At 44.0% G+C, this 22,606-nt stretch overlaps 1 protein-coding gene and 1 long non-coding RNA gene across 11 annotated transcripts in view; both read right to left on the bottom strand.

The window, feature by feature from the left end:
* The window catches only part of LOC142487997 (uncharacterized), a 199,078-nt gene that overhangs the window by 115,965 nt on the left and 60,507 nt on the right, over positions 1-22,606 (bottom strand). For all 10 annotated transcript variants that reach the window (XM_075588286.1, XM_075588290.1, XM_075588287.1 and 7 more), the window contains one exon: positions 3,976-4,089. In XM_075588286.1, coding sequence (XP_075444401.1) covers positions 3,976-4,089 — 114 coding nt within the window. The remainder of the gene's footprint in view (positions 1-3,975; positions 4,090-22,606) is intronic.
* On the bottom strand, positions 18,097-21,110 carry LOC142488018 (uncharacterized). Its single transcript, XR_012799385.1, has 2 exons — positions 20,746-21,110; positions 18,097-20,280 (listed from the first exon to the last, which is right to left on the bottom strand). It is a non-coding gene; the product is annotated as an uncharacterized LOC142488018 (long non-coding RNA).

Here is a 22,606-nt window from a genome sequence, read left to right as displayed (position 1 = left end):
CTGCACTTGACCATACCATGACCGTATGATCTTGCTCTGTGTCCGACAACCCCACACCCCCTGTATTAACCTCTATGCTGTGATTATATGTTAATAGCATCAGCTTTCACAAAACGTACCCTAAGTGAAGTACACATATGAAATGATGTCCAAATGAACTCAATTTAAAACCATATTGTACATGTGCCTATTTATGCTCAAATGAGAGTATTAGATTCAAATCAATATTTTTATTTAAAGCAATTACAGTGTGTGAGTGACAACTATTTTTAGTCACATTGGAATGCACAATAGTTCATGCAAGACATTATGAGACAGTCATGTTTTTTTTTGGGTGTAACATGTATTGTCAATAATATATCACAAAATCTATCATTTGGATGTATATATGTCTATATGGTAAGACACGTTCGTGAAATAGTGAATGATGCTTTTGTATGCACAAACACAGTATTTTGAAGTTATACATAACTGTGGCAAATAATTAGTGCGTGTGTGCTTTGTGATTATGCATGTTAACACATTTTTTTGTAACATAGATTAAACATAAATTATTATTTGAAATATAGGGCAAATATGTTGAATTGTTTGTAAAGTGGAAAAATGCAGTGTGTGTTATTTTAAAGATAAGTACACAAAATCACTTCATGCAGGTGAATTTGAATATGTTGACTCATAATGATGTCGTCCATGATAGCTGCGCCAATACATGTTGTCAAACCCAAAAAGATACATACATACGGAGAGAGAGAGAGAGAGAGAGAGAGAGAGAGAGAGAGAGAGAGAGAGAGAGAGAGAGAGAGAGAGAGAGAGAGAGAGAGAGAGAGAGAGAGAGAGAGAGAGAGAGAGAGAAATATATATATATTTGCATATATATATATATATATATAGAGACGTATATACATATTTATTTTTGGAGGTATGCTTATATTGGGAAGAAACTAAAATTGTAATCGGAAATATACATAAGACTAGTAACATAGTAAACGCGTAGTACTGTAAAAATTTTCACTTGCTGGAAAAGGAGCAGAATAAATTCCGATATCTCTGTCACCTGCCAATCCCTCCACGACGACAGGAAGAATGTTTTGACGCAACTGCTCCTCCAATGGTGTTAACATTAGAGCTTGTGCTGGCGGCCCACCTCCCGTGGCATCCGTTGTGCTTGTATTTTTTTCTTTAAGTTTGCCCTGATATCATCGAATCTCTTCCGACAATTCGTGCGGTTCCTGACATGATTCCCACACGCTGACACAGCCACTGTTATGTTGTCCCACTTTTCTTTATGCTGAACTTGTACGCCCTTGAAATAGATATAAAAAATATTAACAAACACAAAATAATAAATAACGAGAACTTTCCTAAACTGCTACCTGGTCCAAAATGTAACAAAGCTGCTGCTTTACGTAGAAAATGTGTAGCACATGAGCATTTACGATGAAACATATAAATGTAAGCAAGGTTGCTTGAATATTGTATGAAGTTAGTGGACATTTTGTAAATGATTGCTAGTGACATTATAAAGCTTGAAGGATTATGTGTGCAGCAATGAAGTTTAATTGATACATATTCTATAATACTACATTAGAATGAAAATATTTCACAATAGATAGGATAACATGTCTTTGCACAATGAATGCAAAGATAGACTTACCTAGTAAATGCCCATTATAGACAGTCATAGTGCTCCAAAATCCCCGTGACCAGAGCTGTGTTTTCCTGGTCATTGAAACGACGATTACGTGGCCGCTCCACACGTTTCTTTCGACCACGTCCAGCACCAGAGGTTGTCTGCTGCTGACTGGACTCTCCTTCCAATGGAAGAGACTCCAAATGTGGCCCACCACCAACCACCCCACCACCAGACACCCCAGCAGCACCATCAACAGAGCCACCAGCTGCACTCGCACTCCCAGCAACACCACTCGCACTCGCAGCAACATCACTCGCACTCGCAGCAACATCACTCCCCTGAATCCTCCGTTCACTCTGACGCGTACTCACACGACTACCAGTACCACTCACTCCAGCATCACTCCTCCCACGCCTTTCGGCCATACCTCTATCACTGACAAAGAACAGAAAAGAAATGTAAAGACAATCGCACTGAACACTTACAAAGTGACAACAAGACAAAGAGGGTAACAAACCAACACAGGACAATGCTCTCACAATACACAACAACTCTGTCAGTCAATCAGAAATATTTAAAATCGCCCAGCTCTGTCTCTCTCTCTCTCCCAACAACACAGAGACTGAATAACAATACACGCTTCCTTTAAATGGGCCGCGCAATCAAAAACATGCTTGCTTCGCCAGATTCAGCAAGAAGTTTAATTTGAGAAGCTAACACCCCCTCGCCATGCACGCCGATACACCTGTGTGTGATCGGCAAATCACGGCAGAGGTAAGATCGGCAAAATCATGCCGAAAAGGAACACTTGGCGAGAGCACTTTTTCGGCGCTTAGTGCATAGAGCCCTTAATCTCTAATCTCTCCAGTACAACCACTGGGAAACCTGGCAATAAGAAAAGGGAAATCCATCATGTAAAGCTGGGAGTGGGGGCGCTTCTTGTGATATCAGTATACAGAAATACTCTATAGTAATTCCTATGGGGTTGTGAGGCTCGGGGAGCCACGCCGTCATCGGCGTGCTCCCCACTCACCTGCACCGCCGCGGGCTCCTCCGCTCGCTCCCGCCTACACCCACGCCACACTAAGGCGCGGATGTACGCGCCATCTAAATAGTGCCTGTGGCACGCATAGCGCGCACTCGGCCAAACCCACGGAGGCACGGTCACGCGCACGGGAGTGTGCTCCAGCACAGTAGCCCTGCCTCCTCGCTCTGACCGGTGCTCCTTACACCTGCGCTCTGCCTATCACAGCCCCTGCTGGCCACACACCTCCACGCTGCACTTCTCCTATTGGACGCTCTCTTCTCCTTAGGCCTCGGCCAAGCTTCCCGCTGGCGTGCTGAGGCTCAGGGAAAGCGGGTGCTTTCCCTGGCCTTGCGGGTGCTTTCCCAGCGCGCCGTCATGGGGCGGGCCAGGGACGTCACGGAGCTGGTTCGCCCTCATTGGACGAACCGCTCATGTGACCGGCCCTGCGCTACGGGAAGCGGGGAAATTTTTAATTTCCCTAAGACCTATGCTTCCGCGCGCTTGCGGAAGCGTAGGCGAGCCCCTAATAAAGCCACTCTAATTGCGGCTGTAAGGGCTCAGTGCTGAGCGGAAGCAAGCCTCAGCGCGCCTCCGCCAGCAAGCAACAACCATGGACGAGGCGTCATGCTCAGCTGTGCCATTGGCACTTTGGCTGCGCATAGAACTAGTTTGTTGTTCTTACCTCCCTCTGCCACCACAGTCTTGCTGCTCCTCTTCCTGTGTACCGACCCGGCTCTCCACTATGATCTTCCACTCGCCAAACCTGATCTCGGCTACCGGACATACGACGACTCTAATCCCTGACTCGGCTAAAACAGTACCTGCAACTTTCCGTACCTCTCCTGCGCTGACCCCGGCAAGTATATCAACCATCCGTACCTCTCCTATCCCGACCCGGCAACCCAACCAAAGCTACACTCCAGACGTGCCTCCGTGGCTGTGGGTGGCGTTTTATCCATTCCCACCTCAGCACCGTGGTCCCGCCTTGTTTGTGGTGAGCACAGCGTGACAGGGGTGGAGTGAAGGGATTGATTTTACTTTATTAACCCTTTGAGTGCTGAGGGAGCTTTTACTCCTGAGCGCTGAGGACATTATGGCGTTTTTGGAGCTACCAATGTTCAAACAGCAATAAAAATACTATTAATAGAACTTTAGACAAATCATGCGTGTTTCTTTTTTTTTTTCATTAGAACATGTAGCTTATAATTGTATGCATTCTTTAATATTATTTCCCAAAATATTCCAGTCACTTCAGTCCGTTTTTTTTTTTTAAATCATTCTGAATAAATACAAATGAGGATGTAAGGGTACTTACCACAAACAGGAAATGAATGTATTTCTTCCTTTATTGGGGTCTGATGTTCCTCAGTGTTCGCCTCTTCCTTCTCTGACTTAATCTCTAAACTCTCCGGGACATCCACTGGGAAACCTGGCAATAAGAAAAGGGAAATCCATCATTTAAAGCTGGGAGTGGGGGCTCTTCTTGTGATATCACCTCCTCTGATATTGGAATAATATAATACCTCTTGTAAAGAAATGTATTACTAGCCCTTCTGGCAGAAAATGACTTGGAGTTGAGTGTTTGACTCCCGTAACTGTAAAAGAATCAGATATTCCCACCTCGCAGATCTCAAAGACACCAAAATATCTCCTCTACTCACTTAATAAGTGTGGATCCATGCTGGCAGTGGGCAGTGCTGCTCTAGGGGTGCTAGCTGTGGGCAGTGCCGCTCTGAAGGTGCTGGCAGTGGGCAGTGCCGCTCTGAAGGTGCTGGCAGTGGGCAGTGCCGCTCTGAAGGTGCTGGCAGTGGGTAGTGCCACTCTGAAGGTGCTGGCAGTGGGCAGTGCCACTCTGAAGGTGCTGGCAGTGGGCAGCGCTGCTCTGGAGGTGCTGACCAGAGGTTCCTTGATCTAGATTTGTTGGATGACAGCTGTGTCTGTATAAAAGAGAAAACAGCATTTAGTATGAGCTTTCAAACCTAAGATTATTAACCACAAAGGAGTCGGAGAAGAAACGAAAATCTGCTGATCACAGAGGATGACACATACAGCAGATGTCTACAAAGAATGCCACGATATGGCAGGAGGAGCCAATGACGTCACAGGGAGAGACCCGATCAGAACGGAGTGAGGATCGCAAGGAGCTGATGCCCGGATGGATAACCCGACGTGGGAAAGCACCAAGCGGTGACGGAGCAGATCAAATGCTGGGGATGCACCATACAGGGGAGTCTGCTATGACTCATGAAGACAACGGAGGATCACCTGACGCACCCTTATTAAAGTACTGAAGCCTCTAATGGACGCTATGAACAGAGGGAGTTACCTGCAGATCAGCACACCTGCAATTCATCTAGGATAATTCCCAGAGGGCATTGTGGGATGGTGGGGATATAAAAGGGACTTCACAGGACTTTGTCATTATGCCACTTTATACCACTTGAGAAAGAGACCGTATGGTCGAAACGTTGTGTTTCTGGCTTCAATACATTAGAGTTTAGCAAATCCGTCAGTGCTGTGCGATTTCTTGCGTTCCTGGGTATGCTGCAGGATATCATCCATTCGTAGGAGCACCGGTAATTCTATCCCCTTTTTGGATTTTTTTTATTGTTGGTGTGCAGCATTTACCTTTATTCTAAGGCCTGTAATATAGAGCGCGCTGTTGCGCTCATAAATTACAATGGACGGTGGGAAGCTGATGTTGATACAGTCGAGAATCGCGCACGGCCGCGAGCGGTGACGCGGCAGACCAGAGAAAGTACAAGAAAATTGTATTTTCGCGCTGTCGCCGTGCCACGCGCGTCACCGCTTACCGTCTACAAGCGAGCCACGCGCGCACTATATTACAAACCTAATACAGACGTGAGGCTACAACATGCTTGGGTTTCTGTATGGCGGCGCATACACAGAGACCCAGACACAGCACCCACCTCTATGCCTGGGGTCACCCTGCTCTCCCTCAGCTGTAGTTCTGCACTGCAGATTGGGGGAGGGAAGAGGGCTCTGTGTCTCACTTCTACATCTCCAGCTCTGCACAGACCTCACCCTCCTCCTCTGCACAGACCCTCCCTATCTCCCCACTGTCCCAGACACATGATTTAAAACTAGGACATGAGAGATATTTGGGACATCAGAACATACTGTCAGACCAGGACTGTCCCCGGGCAAACGGGTCAGTCTCACACAGAGAAGCTATAGCCCATAACACACACATGGTGCTGGCCCCTGTGATAATGAAGGAGTTAAACTCCAACCAATACTCCCTCAATCTAATTACTTTCTAACTCTATTTAATAACTTTCCCAATCTTATCCTCACTGATTCCTAATGTTAATTCCCAATGTAAAATAACCCCCATTATCTCCCAGTCCCTGTGATACAGGAGGAGTAACCCCCCCAGTGCCAGAGGCTCCCCCTCACTATCAGAGGCTCAGCCTCTCAGGCTCCTGTGTGTAAGGAAGCTCAGAACAGCACTGGGATAATGTGCACAGGTCACACAAGGGAGGGGAAGGGAGGAGGAGGAAAGCACTTACCCAATAACACAGGCTGAAGATCTCTGTGCAGCAGGGGGTGGGCAATGTGAGGGGGACACAGGAAAAGGGACTTAGAGGCTTCAGAGCCTATTCCTCAGTGTGTCCCCCCCTCAGTGCCTGAGATGTGCACTTTATCCCCCCCTCACTGTGTGTACTTCCTATGTTGGGTGGGGGGAGCCCCTGTGATCTCTCAGTCCTTCCCTGTGGGAGTGACCTGGATCCCCCCCTCAGGATGTGGGACAGTCTGTGCTCAGGATCAGTGTTTCCTGCCGGAATCAAATCTCAAACACCAGGACATCCGGCTGCAGCAGAGGGACCATAGAGAGGGAAGAGAGGCCAGAGCTCCTCTAACCAGGTCCTCCTGATCTCATGTGGAACAGTGACCCCTGGTGGGTCCCAAGCAAGGTGCGGTGAGTGCCCCCTGGTGAGAGCTGCACGTGATGCTGGCTGTGGGCTGGTGAGAAACATAGTGACAATCTCACCCCCATCTCCCACCGTATATAGTGCGGCCTGGTGATATACTCTGTGCTGTGTGTGTGAAGTGGTGTCTGGTGATCTATTCTGTGCCCGTGTGTGTAGTGACGTCTGGTGATATACTCTGTGCCCGTGTGTGTAGTGCCATCTGGTGATATACTCTGTGCTGTGTGTGTAGTGAGGTCTGGTGATATACTCTGTGCCCGTGTGTGTAGTGAGGTCTGGTGATCTACTCTGTGCGTGTGTGTAGTGAGATCTGGTGATCTACTCTGTGCGTGTGTAGTGAGATCTGGTGATATACAGTTGTGTGAAAAAGACAGCACAGCCTCTTTGAATTCTATGGTTTTACATATCAGGACATAATAACAATCATCTGTTCCTTAGCAGGTCTGAAAATTAGGTAAATACAACCTCAGATGAACAACAACAACACATGACATATTACACCGTGTCATGATTTATTTACAAACATATTTTCACTAGTGAAAATAATACCAGTCACTGGTTGCAAAACAGTCCTTGGATTATGATTGAAATGTAGGTCCGTTTGCCATGAGAAACTTGCTGTAATTCTTTGAGTATAAATTAGCTCTGCGGAGACAGAAAGACAAAAAGACCATTGCGCAGTATCCTGTGTAAGGCTAAGGCCCCGGTCACGGCGCTCTAATGCGCGCCCGCGCTTTTGGCTGCGCGTTCCGGCGATTCCCCGGTCTGCAGCTCACTGCAGGAGCAGAGACCGGGGGGGGCGTGGCGGAGGAGTGACGGGGGCGCGGCCATGACGTCACCCGGCAGGTTCGCCCTCATTGGCTGAACCGCCGGGGGGCGTGCCTAGCCGCTCAACGCGAGTTCCTGCTCTCAATTCTATTGAGAGCAGGAGTAGCTCTCGCGCGAGCGCTGCGGCCCCCCCTCGCAGCGGGCCCGGCGCCATTGCGGGGAGGGCTCTCGTGAGCGCAGCGTCCGCCACAGTGGACGCTGTAGCAGGCAGCGGGGGCAAGGCCTAAGGGAGCTCTCACACTCTGCAGCTAACTACTTACATTAAGTAAGTGGTGGAGGACATTGTTAGGTATCTTTATCTTGTGCTGCAGGGCATAAGACTGGATAACTGATGGCCACAGGTTCCTCTGTATTTCTATCTCCTCCACAGGTTCTCAGTTGCAGTATCGTAAAATGTAACAAAATACATAGTACGGCACCGAAACACAATTTATTTAAAACAACTGTAGCCCTGCTTCCTATCGCTAGCAAGCCGCTACTCTGTGCTGTGTCACCTGTAGGCTCGCAGGGCCTAAGTCTCTGCCACGGAGAGCCTAGGGTTTGCGCAATATTTATAACGGGTTCAGCGCCTCCACCTGCGACAGCTCCCGGCATTGGGGGAGTGGGTCTTCGCAGGACGTATATGCAATGATTGCCGACACACAGCCAATTACCATAACCAACTTCTTTTACTTGCAGGCAAAGCTCACATACCTGAGTTGGAGCAAACCTGTGAGTATACACCCGATCGCGCTATGTAGTGCTTTTCCCTTTCTTATATATACCATCCCACTGAGGAGATGAACCCTGAGAGGGATCCACACACCACGAGTACTTTATGGGTAGCAGCCCTATCTGCAAAACGCCTCCTACATCTTGTGAGTAGGCATACCTAAAGAGCCAAGATTTCCACGATATTTTACCCAATTGTCAATACATCTACACTTATATTTTGCACTGTTTTTCTTTGTGTTTCCCATATATGCTCCTCCTGGATTGTATGAGATCTATCACACTTCTGGAACCTGTGAAACAGGTCCCACCAGAGGGTTTGAGCAGGGTTATTTATTAATATTATATTTATTCCACATTTTGGCACATATACCATTTTGCACTTATTGATAGTTGCACTTATTATTTGTTCACTTTTTTGAGTTGTTTGCGCCTTGTTTTCACTATTATTCACTATACCCAGATACTGCATTATGCCATCTGCTTCCATGGATCAACCCCGATTCTATGGACGCAGGAACCCACTCGCCTCTGCCATGCCTGTCATGCAGAAAAAGCGAAAGGCGGTTGCTGTTTCCACGCCAAGGCCAAAGCGACAGGCTAAGGCCAATAAATAAAACCTTCTGCTGACCCCAAAGGCTAAGGGTTTTAATAGACATCAGCCTTATTATGTCAAGAAGAAATACGGTGATGTACTCTCAACGCAAAACAAATGACAGCCAACCCATCGAACCCGCAGACCACTTCCTCCCATACGCTTCAACGACTCTGCCGCCGCTGTCCCGGAAATCTTCAGCCCGTCTTCTCCACTCCTCATCCTCGACGCTGCCGCCACCCTCCCGGAAACCCACAGGCCATCTTCTCCAGTTCTATTCGACAACGCTGCCGCTGGTGTTTCTGAAATCCACGGGTCACTTTCTCCTTTGCACTTAGACGACTCTGCCGCTTCTCGCCCGGAAATCCAGAGGTCACTTTCTTCATCCCTCTTCAACGACGCTGCCACTTCTCCTCTAACGGATATCCACAGGTCACCTCCTCCACCCTTCTTCGACGACGCTGCCGCTTCTCTCCATGGAACCCCTATCTCATCCTCCGTAGCAACCATCCACCCAGATGTCCACACGCCATGCACAAGAAGCAGCTCGTTAGACCGGATGCTGAATGGGATAAGTGTGGATATCTCCGTGGACTCCATTATGCTGACAAAGATAGATCTGCTTCTGGAGACCATGCTAAATATGGAGCAACGGATGCTACATATGGATCAACGGATGGAGAAGATAGAGGCTGACATAGCGGGGATACATAATTTGCTCGGTGTTCATGCCCCTGTTTCCCCGACGCCGGAGCAGGAGGGTGGCATGGATGTGTTGAATGGGAGCATCGACCCCCTTCCATCACCAAGCGCACCCCCTCAACCAGAAGATTTAGTGTACATGTATGCTGTTGAGGAGGACATGACAACCCCGTCAAGACCACGCCAGGAGACAACACGGCGACCATGACAGGAGGAAAGCTTCCTCCCAGACAACCTACCCTCGCCCGCCGCCACAAGCACACCCGCTCACAGAAGACCTACATTCGCTAGCATCGATACGGTGCCCAACATCACCCTGCGCGATCTTCCACCGGCACTCAGGGAGAAGTATAGGGTGATGAGTGCTGGTGCACCCCACAAGTATGCCTTGTTCATTTGTAAGCACCATGTGTCCTACTCGTTGTACTGCGACTGGGCCTTCAGAGTGAACTACGAAGGAAATCGCGTAAAAAAGGCGCCTCCTGACAATTTAAGAAAGACCATTCTGGAGGAATTGCGGCGCTTTTATTCAATTACAGATCCTGTAATGAAAGGCGTTCGAGACTGCATTAATGGCGTTTTGCGCCATGCAAGGCATCGGCCATGGAAGGACAATCTCGTGGGGTACGCATTTGAGTGAGTGTTCAACTGTTGAAAATGTTTGGTAAATGTTTTGTTCCAGTCCCCGAGGGCCGCAAACAGGCCCGGTTTTCAAGGTTGTCCTGAAAACCGGGCCTGTTTGCTGCTCTCGAGGACTGTAGTGGTGCAGGCCTGACTGTTCTACACACCATCCCACTGCAAATGTTTTGACTTGCCGTTTTTGTGTAAAGGAGATGTTCCGTTTTGTATATTTTATGAATAAAGAATTTTTTTTAATCACAGGTAAGACCATACTGTTGTGCTGTACTGTACTGTACATGTTTTGACCTGCTGTACTTAAATAAAGGAGATGTTGTTGTGTGTTTTTTAACTTGTATTTATACAGAAATTTTTTAACTTGCTGTACACACACACATGACCTGCACAGTTCCAGTCCCCAAGGCCCGCAAACAGGCCCAGTTTTCAAAGGTTACCTTGAAATCCGGGCCTGTTTGCTGCCCTAGAGGACTGTAGTGGTGCAGGCCTGACTGACTGTTCTGCACACCATCCAACTGTAAATGTTTTGACTTGCCATTCTTTAACAAAAGGAGATGTTGCGTTTTGTATATTTTATGAATAAAGAATTTTTTTTAATAACATGTGACTGTAAACCATACTGACTGACTGTAAATGTTTTTACTTTCTGTAAATAAATGTTTTCACCAGCAGTAAACCATACACCTGTTGATGTTTTGAATTGCTGTGCACTTAATGTTTTTACATTGTACAGTATTTGTAAATAAATGTTTTTGTACTTACTCCACCAATAAAAGAACATGTTGATTTGTTTTCAATTGTTCCATTGGCTCCTTTGATACTGTAACAAAATACAGTGTTTCTAGAATGTACACTACTGTCCGGGCATACTGTACTGTATACTGTTGGCATGCTCAGTACTGCACATCACAAGAGTATTAAAAAAAATAGAAGACACGTACTGTACTGTACAGTATGTACTGTATAGAAGACACATACTGTATGTACTGTTATACATGTAGAATAAATGCATACTTTTTATTTTTTCGGGTTTATTACACAGTATACTGTATATAAAAAAGTATTGTATACTGTACGGCCGGAAAACATCAGCCTACTGTTTCAGGTATTCTATCCTAATCAATAACAACGGCCACTAAACTGTAGAATCCGGGACGTGGTTTTTTAAATCCGATTCAGCAATGTGCAGGCATTGTTACACAAAGCGATAGTATCCATCGAAATCCCTCCATTAGCCGTTTTCTTTTCTGAGGAAAAACAAAAAGAAAAGTTTCACTGTAATGGTCAGCCCCCTAAAGAAGTTCCCAGCCAGTCCCACCAATAATTTTCTCGGGGGGGGGGGGGGGGGGCGTCTCCTGTTCGCATGCGCCTACCGTCGATGACTAATTTGAACCAACCATTACAGTAATACGTGGAGTTACAGGGAACTAGTCCCAATATCAGGGTTCAGTAATGATCATGACATATAGATATATGTAGTCCATTGATAGAAATCACACACAGGGAAACTGAGCTATAATCAACGCTTCGTGAGACTTGATGAACACCTGAATGTCTATAACTCCTGTCAATCTATACATATATAAGGCAGTAATAAAGTGTCTCAGAGAAAGTGACAGACCTATATATATATATAGCATAAGGGTCATGCCTACCTACTCATTGAACCAAACTGCATGTAAAGTGACATGAAGGAGTAAACAGGTAAGTACTCACTGATAAAGCAGCTCATCCTAAGGTGGTGCGTGCATCACGCCAGTGAAGTAGATCAGGTAAATGTCCCATGGGGTCCAAAAAACAGAGCACAGCAACAAAGAAATGGGGGCCAAAAAACAGCAAAAACGGTTAAAAAAGTTTATTGAATAACAAGTGAGGGGTACAGGGCTACTCTGACGCATTTCGGGAACAAGTCCCTTTGTCAAAGAGTTAGTTTGCGTCTGTATACCTTCCTGAATATGTATGTGACCCCCCGCCCCCAGCCGTGACGTCACGGAGTCAAAATCTCGCGTGAGCATCAAAGCTGGATCTCCCATTGGTGAAAGCTGGCCACCAATGAAGCTCTGCTCTCAAAATCACCTCTCGTGAGAGCTGCTGGTATGGGGAGGCACATAAAGGAGTGTATACATGAAAAACACGAAATGGAATATAAAAACAGTGAAGCATATTCCTGCTTGGGGAATATAATAATGACATTACAACAATGAGGTTAAAAACAAACTGTGTCCTAGTGTTAGCATTGGAGGAACAAGCATATAATATAAAATTATATATGAGTACAAATATAACATTCAAGAATGTGTTTTGATAGACAAGAGATGGAGGAATGGACATAGTGAATTATACTATATATATTGTACTTAGAGTAAATCTAGATGATAATATGGCAATATAGTTTTAAAGCTTAGAGTATTTGTAAATGCATATATATTGCATACAACCATAATAATAGCTATTATGTTATAACCAGCATAAAAAGCAAAAGCCACAACCCTGTCGATAAAATATCAAAAGACTTATAATAATAGTACAATGTTGATGAGGAAAGGTAATGAGAAGGGAAAAAAGGGGGGGGCTACAGGGAAGGGGGGGTGTGGGAAGGGTGGGGGGAGGGGAAAGGGAGGGGGCTACAGGGAAGGGGAAGCGGGTGGAGGAGGAGGGGGAGGGGAAATGACCAAAGGTCCGCAGGGGGTGCTGGGAGGGAGAGTAGAGGAAGGGAAGTGAAGGGGGGGGGGGAGAAGGGTGGGGGGGGAGAGGGGAGGGACAAAGGACACAATCAAAAACATAAAAACACAACATGTACTTAACACGATGTTATATGTAAAACATATCAGAGGAAGTGCTTCAGCTCCCAGTCAAGATTCATGCCCCCGGGTGCCAGTGTCCCGAGGACATAAATCCAGAACATTTCCCTGCGATTGAGAAGAGACTCTCTGTCTCCTCCTCAAATATTCTGATATATATGCTTAATAGCACTAAATGTGAAATTTTGTAAAGAACCAGAAGGACATCCCATAAAGTGTCGTGCTAAAGAAAAAGAAAAAAATGCGTGCGCCTAATAATTGGACCGTGAACTGCTAAGCTGACTAATGATATTAGGGTTGATAAATAAAACCTTGATATATGTGAACACATTGAATAACACAATTAAACGTGATGTGACATGAACCATTCAGGAACATCAAGGGTCTGGCTCTAAAGAAGGTACAAATAGGTTGTACAAAACGGTATGAAATGCCAGAAACCCGAAAATGATTGCAGCTTCCAATACAAGGGACCCTAGTCCTTGATACACTATAGAAAGAAAAGAAAAAATAGGAAGCGCAGAAATACGGGATATAGGCAAACAAACCACTTTATAGGGATTAAAAAACACAAAAGATATGAAATATACAACCAATAAAATATAATGATAAAAGTCACTGCAAGATAATGTCCATGTGATTTGATGCACACTGGTATGGAGCAATCGAGGCCAGTTGCTGCAAACGAAGAATCAAGTATATGAGGACAAGCTGGTGCATATGCATAGTTCCAAAATCTGTGGGAGCCCCAGCTAATATAACGTCCATAAGTTGTGCAAACAGTTAATGAGGAAGGAGTGTATAACGGCCGCCAGCGAGCCACTGTAAAAACAGCTCACCCAAACTTCAGATGATGATGTAGGGACGGCCTTACAACTTCTCCTTGTAAATTCCTCTAACCGCACGAGCCTCCAGGGCTCGGATAACAGAGACCAGTAGTCTTCAGCCTACCGGGTTTCTGGGTATGGCGTCACGGCCGGACGTGACGCACCAACCCTTCCCGGCTCCAGCAGAGACCGCTCGATCCTCCTCCACAATCCAAGTTGCGAGCAAGCACGCCAACGATAGAGGTGACGTCACTTTCTCCAAGCACTCCACAGCGAACAACAGCGCTGTGATCGATCACCGGACAGCAGGATAATGAGACAAAGGGAAGCACAGACCCCTGGCTCCTCCTCCTACGCGTTTCACCACTCACGTGGCTTCATCAGGGTGACCACAGAAATGAATGCATACAATATATATACCCCTTGAAAGTAGTTGGACTGATTGAGAAGATTAGCAATTAAATATATTTACACAATCAATCACAGGGGTAAATGGATGCATAATCCCACTATGGAGAATGGTTCATGTCACAAGAAACAAAGAAATTTAAAAAAATCACAACAATTAAAACGATTAAAACACTCAGTGTAAAATAACAATGAATACTTAATCAATTTCAATAAATACATGAAATATGTCTGAGTGATTGTTAAAACAATCCACCTTAAATAGCAACATGCTAAAATGCACTATGATTTCATAATCAATCAATAAATACATTAAATATATCGGAATAAAAGCTAAAACAATCCACCATGGTTACAAGCCAAATTTTTTATATTGAGTGTCTTCTGTATTATATATTCATTGTACTTTATAGAGCCTGTTGGTTTTTTTCCATTATTTTATTATGGCGAGTTTTAGGTCAGGAAATGACAGACGTACAAGAAGAAGGAAACACCTAAAGAATGCAAAATTAAGTAATAATACTACCTTAATAGTAGAAGAGGATATTTGTGATCTATCCTCTGAATTTTTTAAACTAGAGAATTTTCTCCAATTAGAGGCGCGCCAGTGGTGGGATGTCTATTTTTTGAAAAAATCTTTAAATGAGGGTAGAATACCACGAGGTCTAAGACTCTCAAAGAAATCTGCATTTGATGATATTGAATTCACTAAATCGTGGAATGAAATTTTGGATGTCTCCTCATTTGCTCTCATTAGATTACTTATCACGTATAGAGAAAAAATTGATAAGCTACAGGGAGAATTAAAACTCTTTAGTGACACTGATGAATTTTGAGATCTAGTAGTAACTACAGATTCAAAGTTAGAGAAGTTTGAAACAGAATTGATATCATCTAAAGAGGGGAAATTTGATAGGGACTACACAGACTATGCTACGAATAAACAAAGAAACTGGGCCCAAAAACGGGAAGGAAAAGAATACATTAAATCTCAAAAGTATAGGCCTTATGGAGGGGGGGGCCGTAACCCTAATTCAAAAGGTGGGGAAAATCAAAGATCAGACCCACCGAGGCATACCTCTATAGATCAAGATAGGGTGCCTTCGGCAGCCACTAAGATCAGAAGGAGCTTTGAGGAAAATAAAATCCATAAAGCATCCAGTTTTAAATTGTTACCCCAAAATAGGGGAGGTTTTAACCTCCGGTAGGCTGAAGACTACTGGTCTCTGTTATCCGAGCCCTGGAGGGTCGTGCGGTTAGAGGAATTTACAAGGAGAAGTTGTAAGGCCGTCCCTACATCATCATCTGAAGTTTGGGTGAGCTGTTTTTACAGTGGCTCGCTGGCGGCCGTTATACACTCCTTCCTCATTAACTGTTTGCACAACTTATGGACGTTATATTAACTGGGGCTCCCACACTGATTTTGAAACTTTGCATATGCACCAGCTTGTCCTCATATACTTGATTCTTCGTTTGCAGCAACTGGCCTCGATTGCTCCATACCAGTGTGTATCAAATCACATGGACATTATCTTGCAGTGACTTTTATCATTATATTTTATTGGTTGTATATTTCATATCTTTTGTGTTTTTTAATCCCTATAAAGTGGTTTGTTTGCCTATATCCCGTATTTCTGCGCTTCCTATTTTTTCTTTTCTTTCTAAAGTGTTGTGCTACTGGGTATCTCTTGTCTCTGTTTTTTATACTTCTGACATGTTCACTCACTCTTTCTCTAAGTGTGCGGATAGTTCTCCCTACGTAACCGCTACCGCATGAACACCTCAACAAGTAAATGACATATTTTGTATTGCATGTCATGAACGAACAGATCTTATGATTCTGTTTGGTATGTACATTTCTAATGCATTTAATGGGTGATGCATATCTACAATATCTGCAATTCCCACAGCTATGAAAACCTTTAGTTGTTAACCTACTAGTGTCTTTTTTGTGTTCAAATAGACTAGGAGAAATGTTATTGCCAATGGTCTTTGCTCTTCTAAATACCATTCTGGGATACATTTTAGTATATTCATCTAAATCTCTAACCAATTTAAGTACACCCCAGTGAGGGGGAGATCGTGGTGTAGCCCTGGTGTTGTTGTTTTGTGCCAATAAAGTTTTTTTTGACTCAATCCGGGACCTCGTGGATTATGTCATGCGCAGTTGCGCCGGAACTCTTCCTATACAATTAAAAATGGTTTGGGAGAGGTGTCAATAAGAAGTTGAAATCCTTTGGCCTTGTGTGTGTGCAGGGGGAGAGGAGGAGCGCTGTATGCTGAATTATCAGTTCAAATAAATATTTTAAACTGGTCATCATAATGTTTTGATCCCCACACCCCCAAATAAAAATCACAGTATGCCACCCACCTCAAAGTATGTGCATGACTAGTGTAGAATTAAAAAGCTACAGTACTGATTTGATTCTCAGAATATCAAGTATTGTTATGCAGGCACATGTCGAGAAACGAAAAAAAAAAAGATTTTTTTTCAGACTTGAACTTCTAATTGAATGGGAAGTTATACACGCATGCGCAGGAATTTGATGCAAGGCTCGGGAAGATTCAAGCCAGAAAGCCATCCATTCCAAGGAATGGTGTGGGAGAGGTGTACTGTAGATAAGAAGTTGAAATACTTTAGCCTTGTGTGTGTGCGGGGGTGAGGGGGAGAGCGCTGTACAGCTGGATTATCAGTTCAAATAAATATTTTCAAAACGTCATAATGTTTAATGCGCCGAAATGTGATACTGTAACACGCCTATGCGTTTCAACAATGTTCAAATGAGACATACACACATGCGCATAAAATAAAAACAGTATGAAAAGTAAAAGTATCAATTACTAAATAATACATATAGAAATGTGATCATTTTATATTCGGAAGAAGACGCAATGTTATATTTTTGTAATATAAATCTTCAAATTTACAATATGTACATATGGCTGTACTGTAGGTTGAATTGCTATTAGACTTTTAAGACAACAGCTCGTGATCGCCCACCTGAGTTTTTAGACGGTATTGCAGTATTGCAGACAGCGCTAAAAATCAGAGCGCTAACATATCGAAAACTGCTTGGGAAAAAAAGAAAACAGACCGCGTCTGGCCGCAGTTATCAGAGCGGCGCAGCTTCGGCTGATTTAGAATAAAAACTGTCGCAGCTGTAGAAGTGAATGAATAAATAAATAAATGCAACCCGTATGCGGTATGAGGTGCTGCTCCAAAAAAAGACCTTTCCACAAGGTCAGGAAATACACATTTTGAACAGGAGGGCAGCTCTGAAGTGATATGTAAAAGAAAATAACACAAAATAATGCAACACAGCAATTCACAACTATTGAGCCCCTTAGGAAGCGAGACACAGGTGAAATGCATAGGGTTAGGTGCATCATCGTTGAGCTGACGAAAGGAGTTCTCAAGCCGGAGCTTTTGTCTCCCGAATGCAACTGGAGAGCGAGACTAAGACGGTTGAGCGGGAGAACAGTTTCTATCTGTGCTGCTGGTGAGCTCAGAACGCCTTTAATCCATGCACAATTTGTGAGCGCATCGATTTTATTTTACTCTCTCACAAAGTATTTTATGTAATTATACTATGTTGGTACTGTATCTCATCTCTTGCATGTTTAAATACCTTGGAGAAATATCCTGATCCCTCATATACCTTCACGTGAACAACTACCATCTATTCTGATTCAAATATGCTGCAAAGGGCTACAAATTTGTGAGTGCATCTGACACTAGTTACAGGTCTCTCTGAAAATTGTGAATATCTGTGTTGCACTATTGTGTTATATTTCTTTTACATATCTCGAGACCTGCGCTCCTGTTCGGTTCAAAATTTCTATTATAAAGCATAACTCTAGTTCTAGCTGTAACACTAATTCTATCCCTAACCACATTTCCAATTCTAACGTCGTTTCTAACTCTTAATTCATGTGTAACTCTAAACCTAATTATAACCTACATTTTTTACCCCGTTACATAGTTACATAGTAGATGAGGTTGAAAAAAGACATAGGTCCATCAAGTTCAACCTATGCTAAATTTAGACAACTGATACTTTATCCTATATCTATACTTACTCATTGATCCAGAGGAAGGCAAACAAAAAAACCCATTAAAGGGAAAAATTAATTCCTTCCTGACTCCAAGAATTGGCAATTGGATTAATCCCTGGATCAACATCCTTCCCATGTATACTTATTTGGTATATCCCTGTATACCTTTCCCATCTAAAAAGATGTCCAACCTTTTTTTGAACAAATCTATTGTATCTGCCATCACAGTCTCCATGGGTAATGAATTCCACATTTTAACTGCCCTTACTGTAAAGAACAATTTCCTTTGTTGCTGGTGAAATTTCCTTTCCTCCAACCTTAAGGGATGGCCCCGAGTCCTTTGTACTGCCCGTGGGATGAATAGTTATTTTGAAAGCTCCTTGTATTGTCCCTGAATATATTTGTATATAGTTATCATATCCCCTCTTAGACGCCTCTTTTCTTTTTTGTTTAAAATTCCTTTTCTTATTTGATTTTAACAAAACCTTTCGGTCCATTTGTAAAGCATTAGTGTATGCACAGTCTGCATCAACGCTCTCTACTCCTATGCACAGTCTATGTTTGACTTATTATAACCTGTTAGAAGGAATCTATTCTTCAGATCAGCAGATCTATCAATGAGGCTTTGTTCAGTCGAACATATTCTGCGTAAACGTAAAAATTGTGCTTTAGGTATTCCATTTATTAAAGCATTTGGGTGTGCGCTCTTGGCTTGGAGAAAAGGTATAAGGTATTTACCAAAGATTCCACACCTTTATTCATATCTACTTATAGTAGACAATCTAGACAAATTCGCAATATTGTTCTGAAACACTGGGATGTACTTAGGCTTGATGAACAATTGAAAAACCACGCGGAGACACCACCTAAATTTGTCTACAGAAAAGCAAAGACTCTAGGACATTACTTATCACCAAGCCTTTTACAAACCAAAGAAAAGATCAATGTTGCGTCTAAAATTAAAGGATTTAAGAAATGCAGAAACTGCAATATGTGAAAATACGCTACTCCTCTTAACAATGTAAAAAATGTATGCACAAGGAAAAAGTTAAAAATTCAATCCTTGATCACGTGTAACTCCAACTTTGTTATTTACATGCTACAATGCGGCTGTGGCAGCAAATACATAGGGAGGACGATACGTCCTCTAAAACAGAGAATATCAGAGCATTTACGATCCATTAAACAAAAAGATGATAAATATCCCGTTTCCAGACATTTCTCTGCATGCCCCTCTGGTAAGATAAGTAATTTTTCGTTTTCTGCATTGGAAACTATTAAAAACACAAACTAGAGGTGGAAACAAAGAAAATATCCTTAACCGCAGAGAAATGTTCTGGATACACACACTGGGATCTATGGCTCCGCGAGGAATGAACACAGACTGGGAATTGAAACACTTCCTATCCGAATAGTTATGTTGTTCATCCCTCGCTGACCATAGTTGCACCTATAAATTCATTTATTTCTCATGATAAAGTGCGGTCCATAGATATCTGCGACTATATTTGATAATATTAACAGATACACTATCAAAGGCCCTCCCATTATCAGGTCTCCTAGATCCAAAACGTTGTCATAATAATAGTATTGATTAACATTAAATTGTCATTGGATAAATGGTTCTGTAATCTCTTTCCATATAGATATACAGAGAGGATATATGTCACACAAGATTAATAAATATTAAATAAATACATAATAAATGTTTAGAACTTTATAATAAATATATCCCTCTGTTGATTGCCAATCTCATATTCCCCCATGTTCTTACTTTTATCCCTTTTATTTTAATCCAAACAATTAGTGTTTGAGAGTTTATATATAGGTCCTGTCAGCATCCAATGTTTATTTTTAAACTTATCCTACATACAAAGGCATCATGCCTTCCACTATTGTATTGTATTTGTTGTAATATTTATTTATTAATTGTTCACAGTGAAACATAGCTGCTGGCTCATCTATATGTATATAGCTTGCAATGTCCCTTCATCTCCACCATGGAGGAGAGCGCTGTAGTGCCTGCCCCTAGTTCTCCGAGGCACCAGTGAGTCTGGATGTCTCACGAGACGTGAGACTAGGTCCCGCGACGTCACTTCCGGTCTAGGTGAAGGAAGACATTTGATACTAGTTAGTTACTTGTTGTTTGTATTTTTGTTTATCATATAGCGTTTTCCCTAAACGATGGCGCAATGCATCTTGGTGATTAGTCTCCAAGAATCCTACTCACGAGTGAGATCTCGCGAGAGTTTCACCGAGATTGCTGACGTCATCGGCACAGGTACACGCGATTAAGGTAATTAAACAATGTATAAAAATGTGTATTTGTTAAATCTGGGGCATACTCTTTGACAAAGGGAAGAAACGGGTAAAGGGAGTTTACCCCATGCAGGGCTCTAGAAGTAACACTGATAAACTGCAGGAACAAGCGGATGTGAAACAGCAGATGTAGTAAGCACGGTCATTTCAATGAATAAATGAGTAGATAAATAGATGACCGCTATAACAGTCTCTCCTAACAACTGGCTCACCTAAGAGCACCAAAAACATTGTAACAGAGAGACTCACGTGTCCTGCAATACATCAGATCCTCAGTGTGGCAAGATGCCTATGCTGTGTTGAACCGCCAACCCCTCCAGCAGCCCGACGGCGCGAGGGGCAGTCACTTGACCGGCGGTGAGGAGTGCAGGTAATCTCCGTGGTGTGTGTCTTGAAATGAATCCCGTGCAGATCCTTGATGTAATGAGGTTCCTTTGGTGAGAACCGCCAACCCCTCCAACAGCGCGGCAGCGCGAGGGGCGGTCACCTGACCGGCGGTGAAGGACGCAAGTAGTCTCCGCAGTGCCTGCAGCCCGGCGTGCAATCACGTGGGCAGCAAATGAAAGGAACTCCTCCGTAGGGGAAAGGTGATGCACAGCCGTCGCAATAAACAGGAAGAGGCTGATCTGGTGATTGGTAACCTTTATTGAAGTGCAGTGCTGGTAACCTTTACTGATCCGTCAGCACTGCACTTCAATAAAGGTTACCAATCACCAGATCAGCCTCTTCCTGTTTATTGCGACGGCTGTGCATCACCTTTCCCCTACGGAGGAGTTCCTTTCTTTGACAAAGGGCATAGCCCGAAACGTGTCAGAGTGGTGATTGTCCGGTTTTATGGTGTCCCCCCCCTATACTAATAAATTAGTTAACCCTTGATATGCTGGTCCTGCTGTCCGTCCTTGTGCTGTGCTCCACATTCCTCTCGTGAGGCTTTTTTTCTTCCTGCTCTACAATCAAGTTGGAGGCACGCCTGCATGGATTTACTGCTGATGCACACTACTCTTCAATCAAAAAAGTGAGTGGACTTTTCTATACACTGCCGACACACTTAATTGCAGTGCGGCCAGATCCGCAAGCCGGGAGATTTCCCGGCTTGCTAGTGGGCGCCCCTCGGCGTGCCGCGCGGTCACGCGTCTTCGGGAGCCTGCGCCCCCTGCACGCGCGTCCAGGGCTCCCCGAGGGAGCCCTGGTGTCCCGCGATGTGGGGGACGGCGGCAGGGGGTTCCGGGGGACCCGGCGGACCCGGCAGCGGTAGGGAGAGCGCCCCGATCGGAGGGCGCTCTTCCGCTGCTTCGGCGCGCGCCCGTCACCCTCGGGCGCGCGCCAGGCTACTGCTGCGGCCAAGAACGGGCAAATGCTCGAATAAACTTGGCCGCAGCAGTACCTACTGCTTTCTGATATTGTAACCATCTCTGTTCTGTGACTCACCTTAGTGTGGTAGGAGAACAGGGAACTTTCAGCCTATGGCGCTATGTTCCCCTAATACCCTATAAATCCCACTATTGGAAGCCATATAGGCAGTCACATACTCACGAACAGTGTATAAGGTTGACTAGGATATATATCCTTAAGAAGCAGTGTGTTCTCACTAACAATTCAAGCAAAGAATAATTATCCATGACATACGGGACTTGTTATACAATATACCTGTTCATATATCTGTTGCAAGTGAAAAGAAAATATATCAAAAGTGGCACTCACACATTATATCTATATATAAACAAGTGTACAAAATAGTAATGAAATGATACTAATACAAACGTATATGGATACTGCTTAACCCAGTGGGGGGTCGTTCTCTCGATCCCATGGACATAAAGGGGTGAAGATCATCGGGAAGCGCAAAACCATGTAAATCAGAAGAAATTTTCAGATGGTGCAATATTGTGGTAATATTGTGAATAAATATTCAAGGTGCAGTGTGCTAGGTACTCACAAGTGTATGGTGAGTGGTGTTCCTATAAAGGTATCTTTTAAGGGACAGCCCGTCTGACCAAATTGTAGGTGGGTCTGAATGAATTTATAAGTGCTGAAGACCTTAGGTAAATAACACAGAAACGGACATAGTGCAGACTGTATAAAATTCTATTAAAAAGGTAAGTGATATTAC

Source organism: Ascaphus truei, chromosome 2, assembly GCF_040206685.1.
Source record: "Ascaphus truei isolate aAscTru1 chromosome 2, aAscTru1.hap1, whole genome shotgun sequence".
In the NCBI taxonomy this organism is placed as follows: Eukaryota; Metazoa; Chordata; class Amphibia; order Anura; family Ascaphidae; genus Ascaphus; species Ascaphus truei.
Note: the sequence above shows the minus strand (reverse complement) of the source record. Positions and strands in the feature narration are given on the sequence as shown.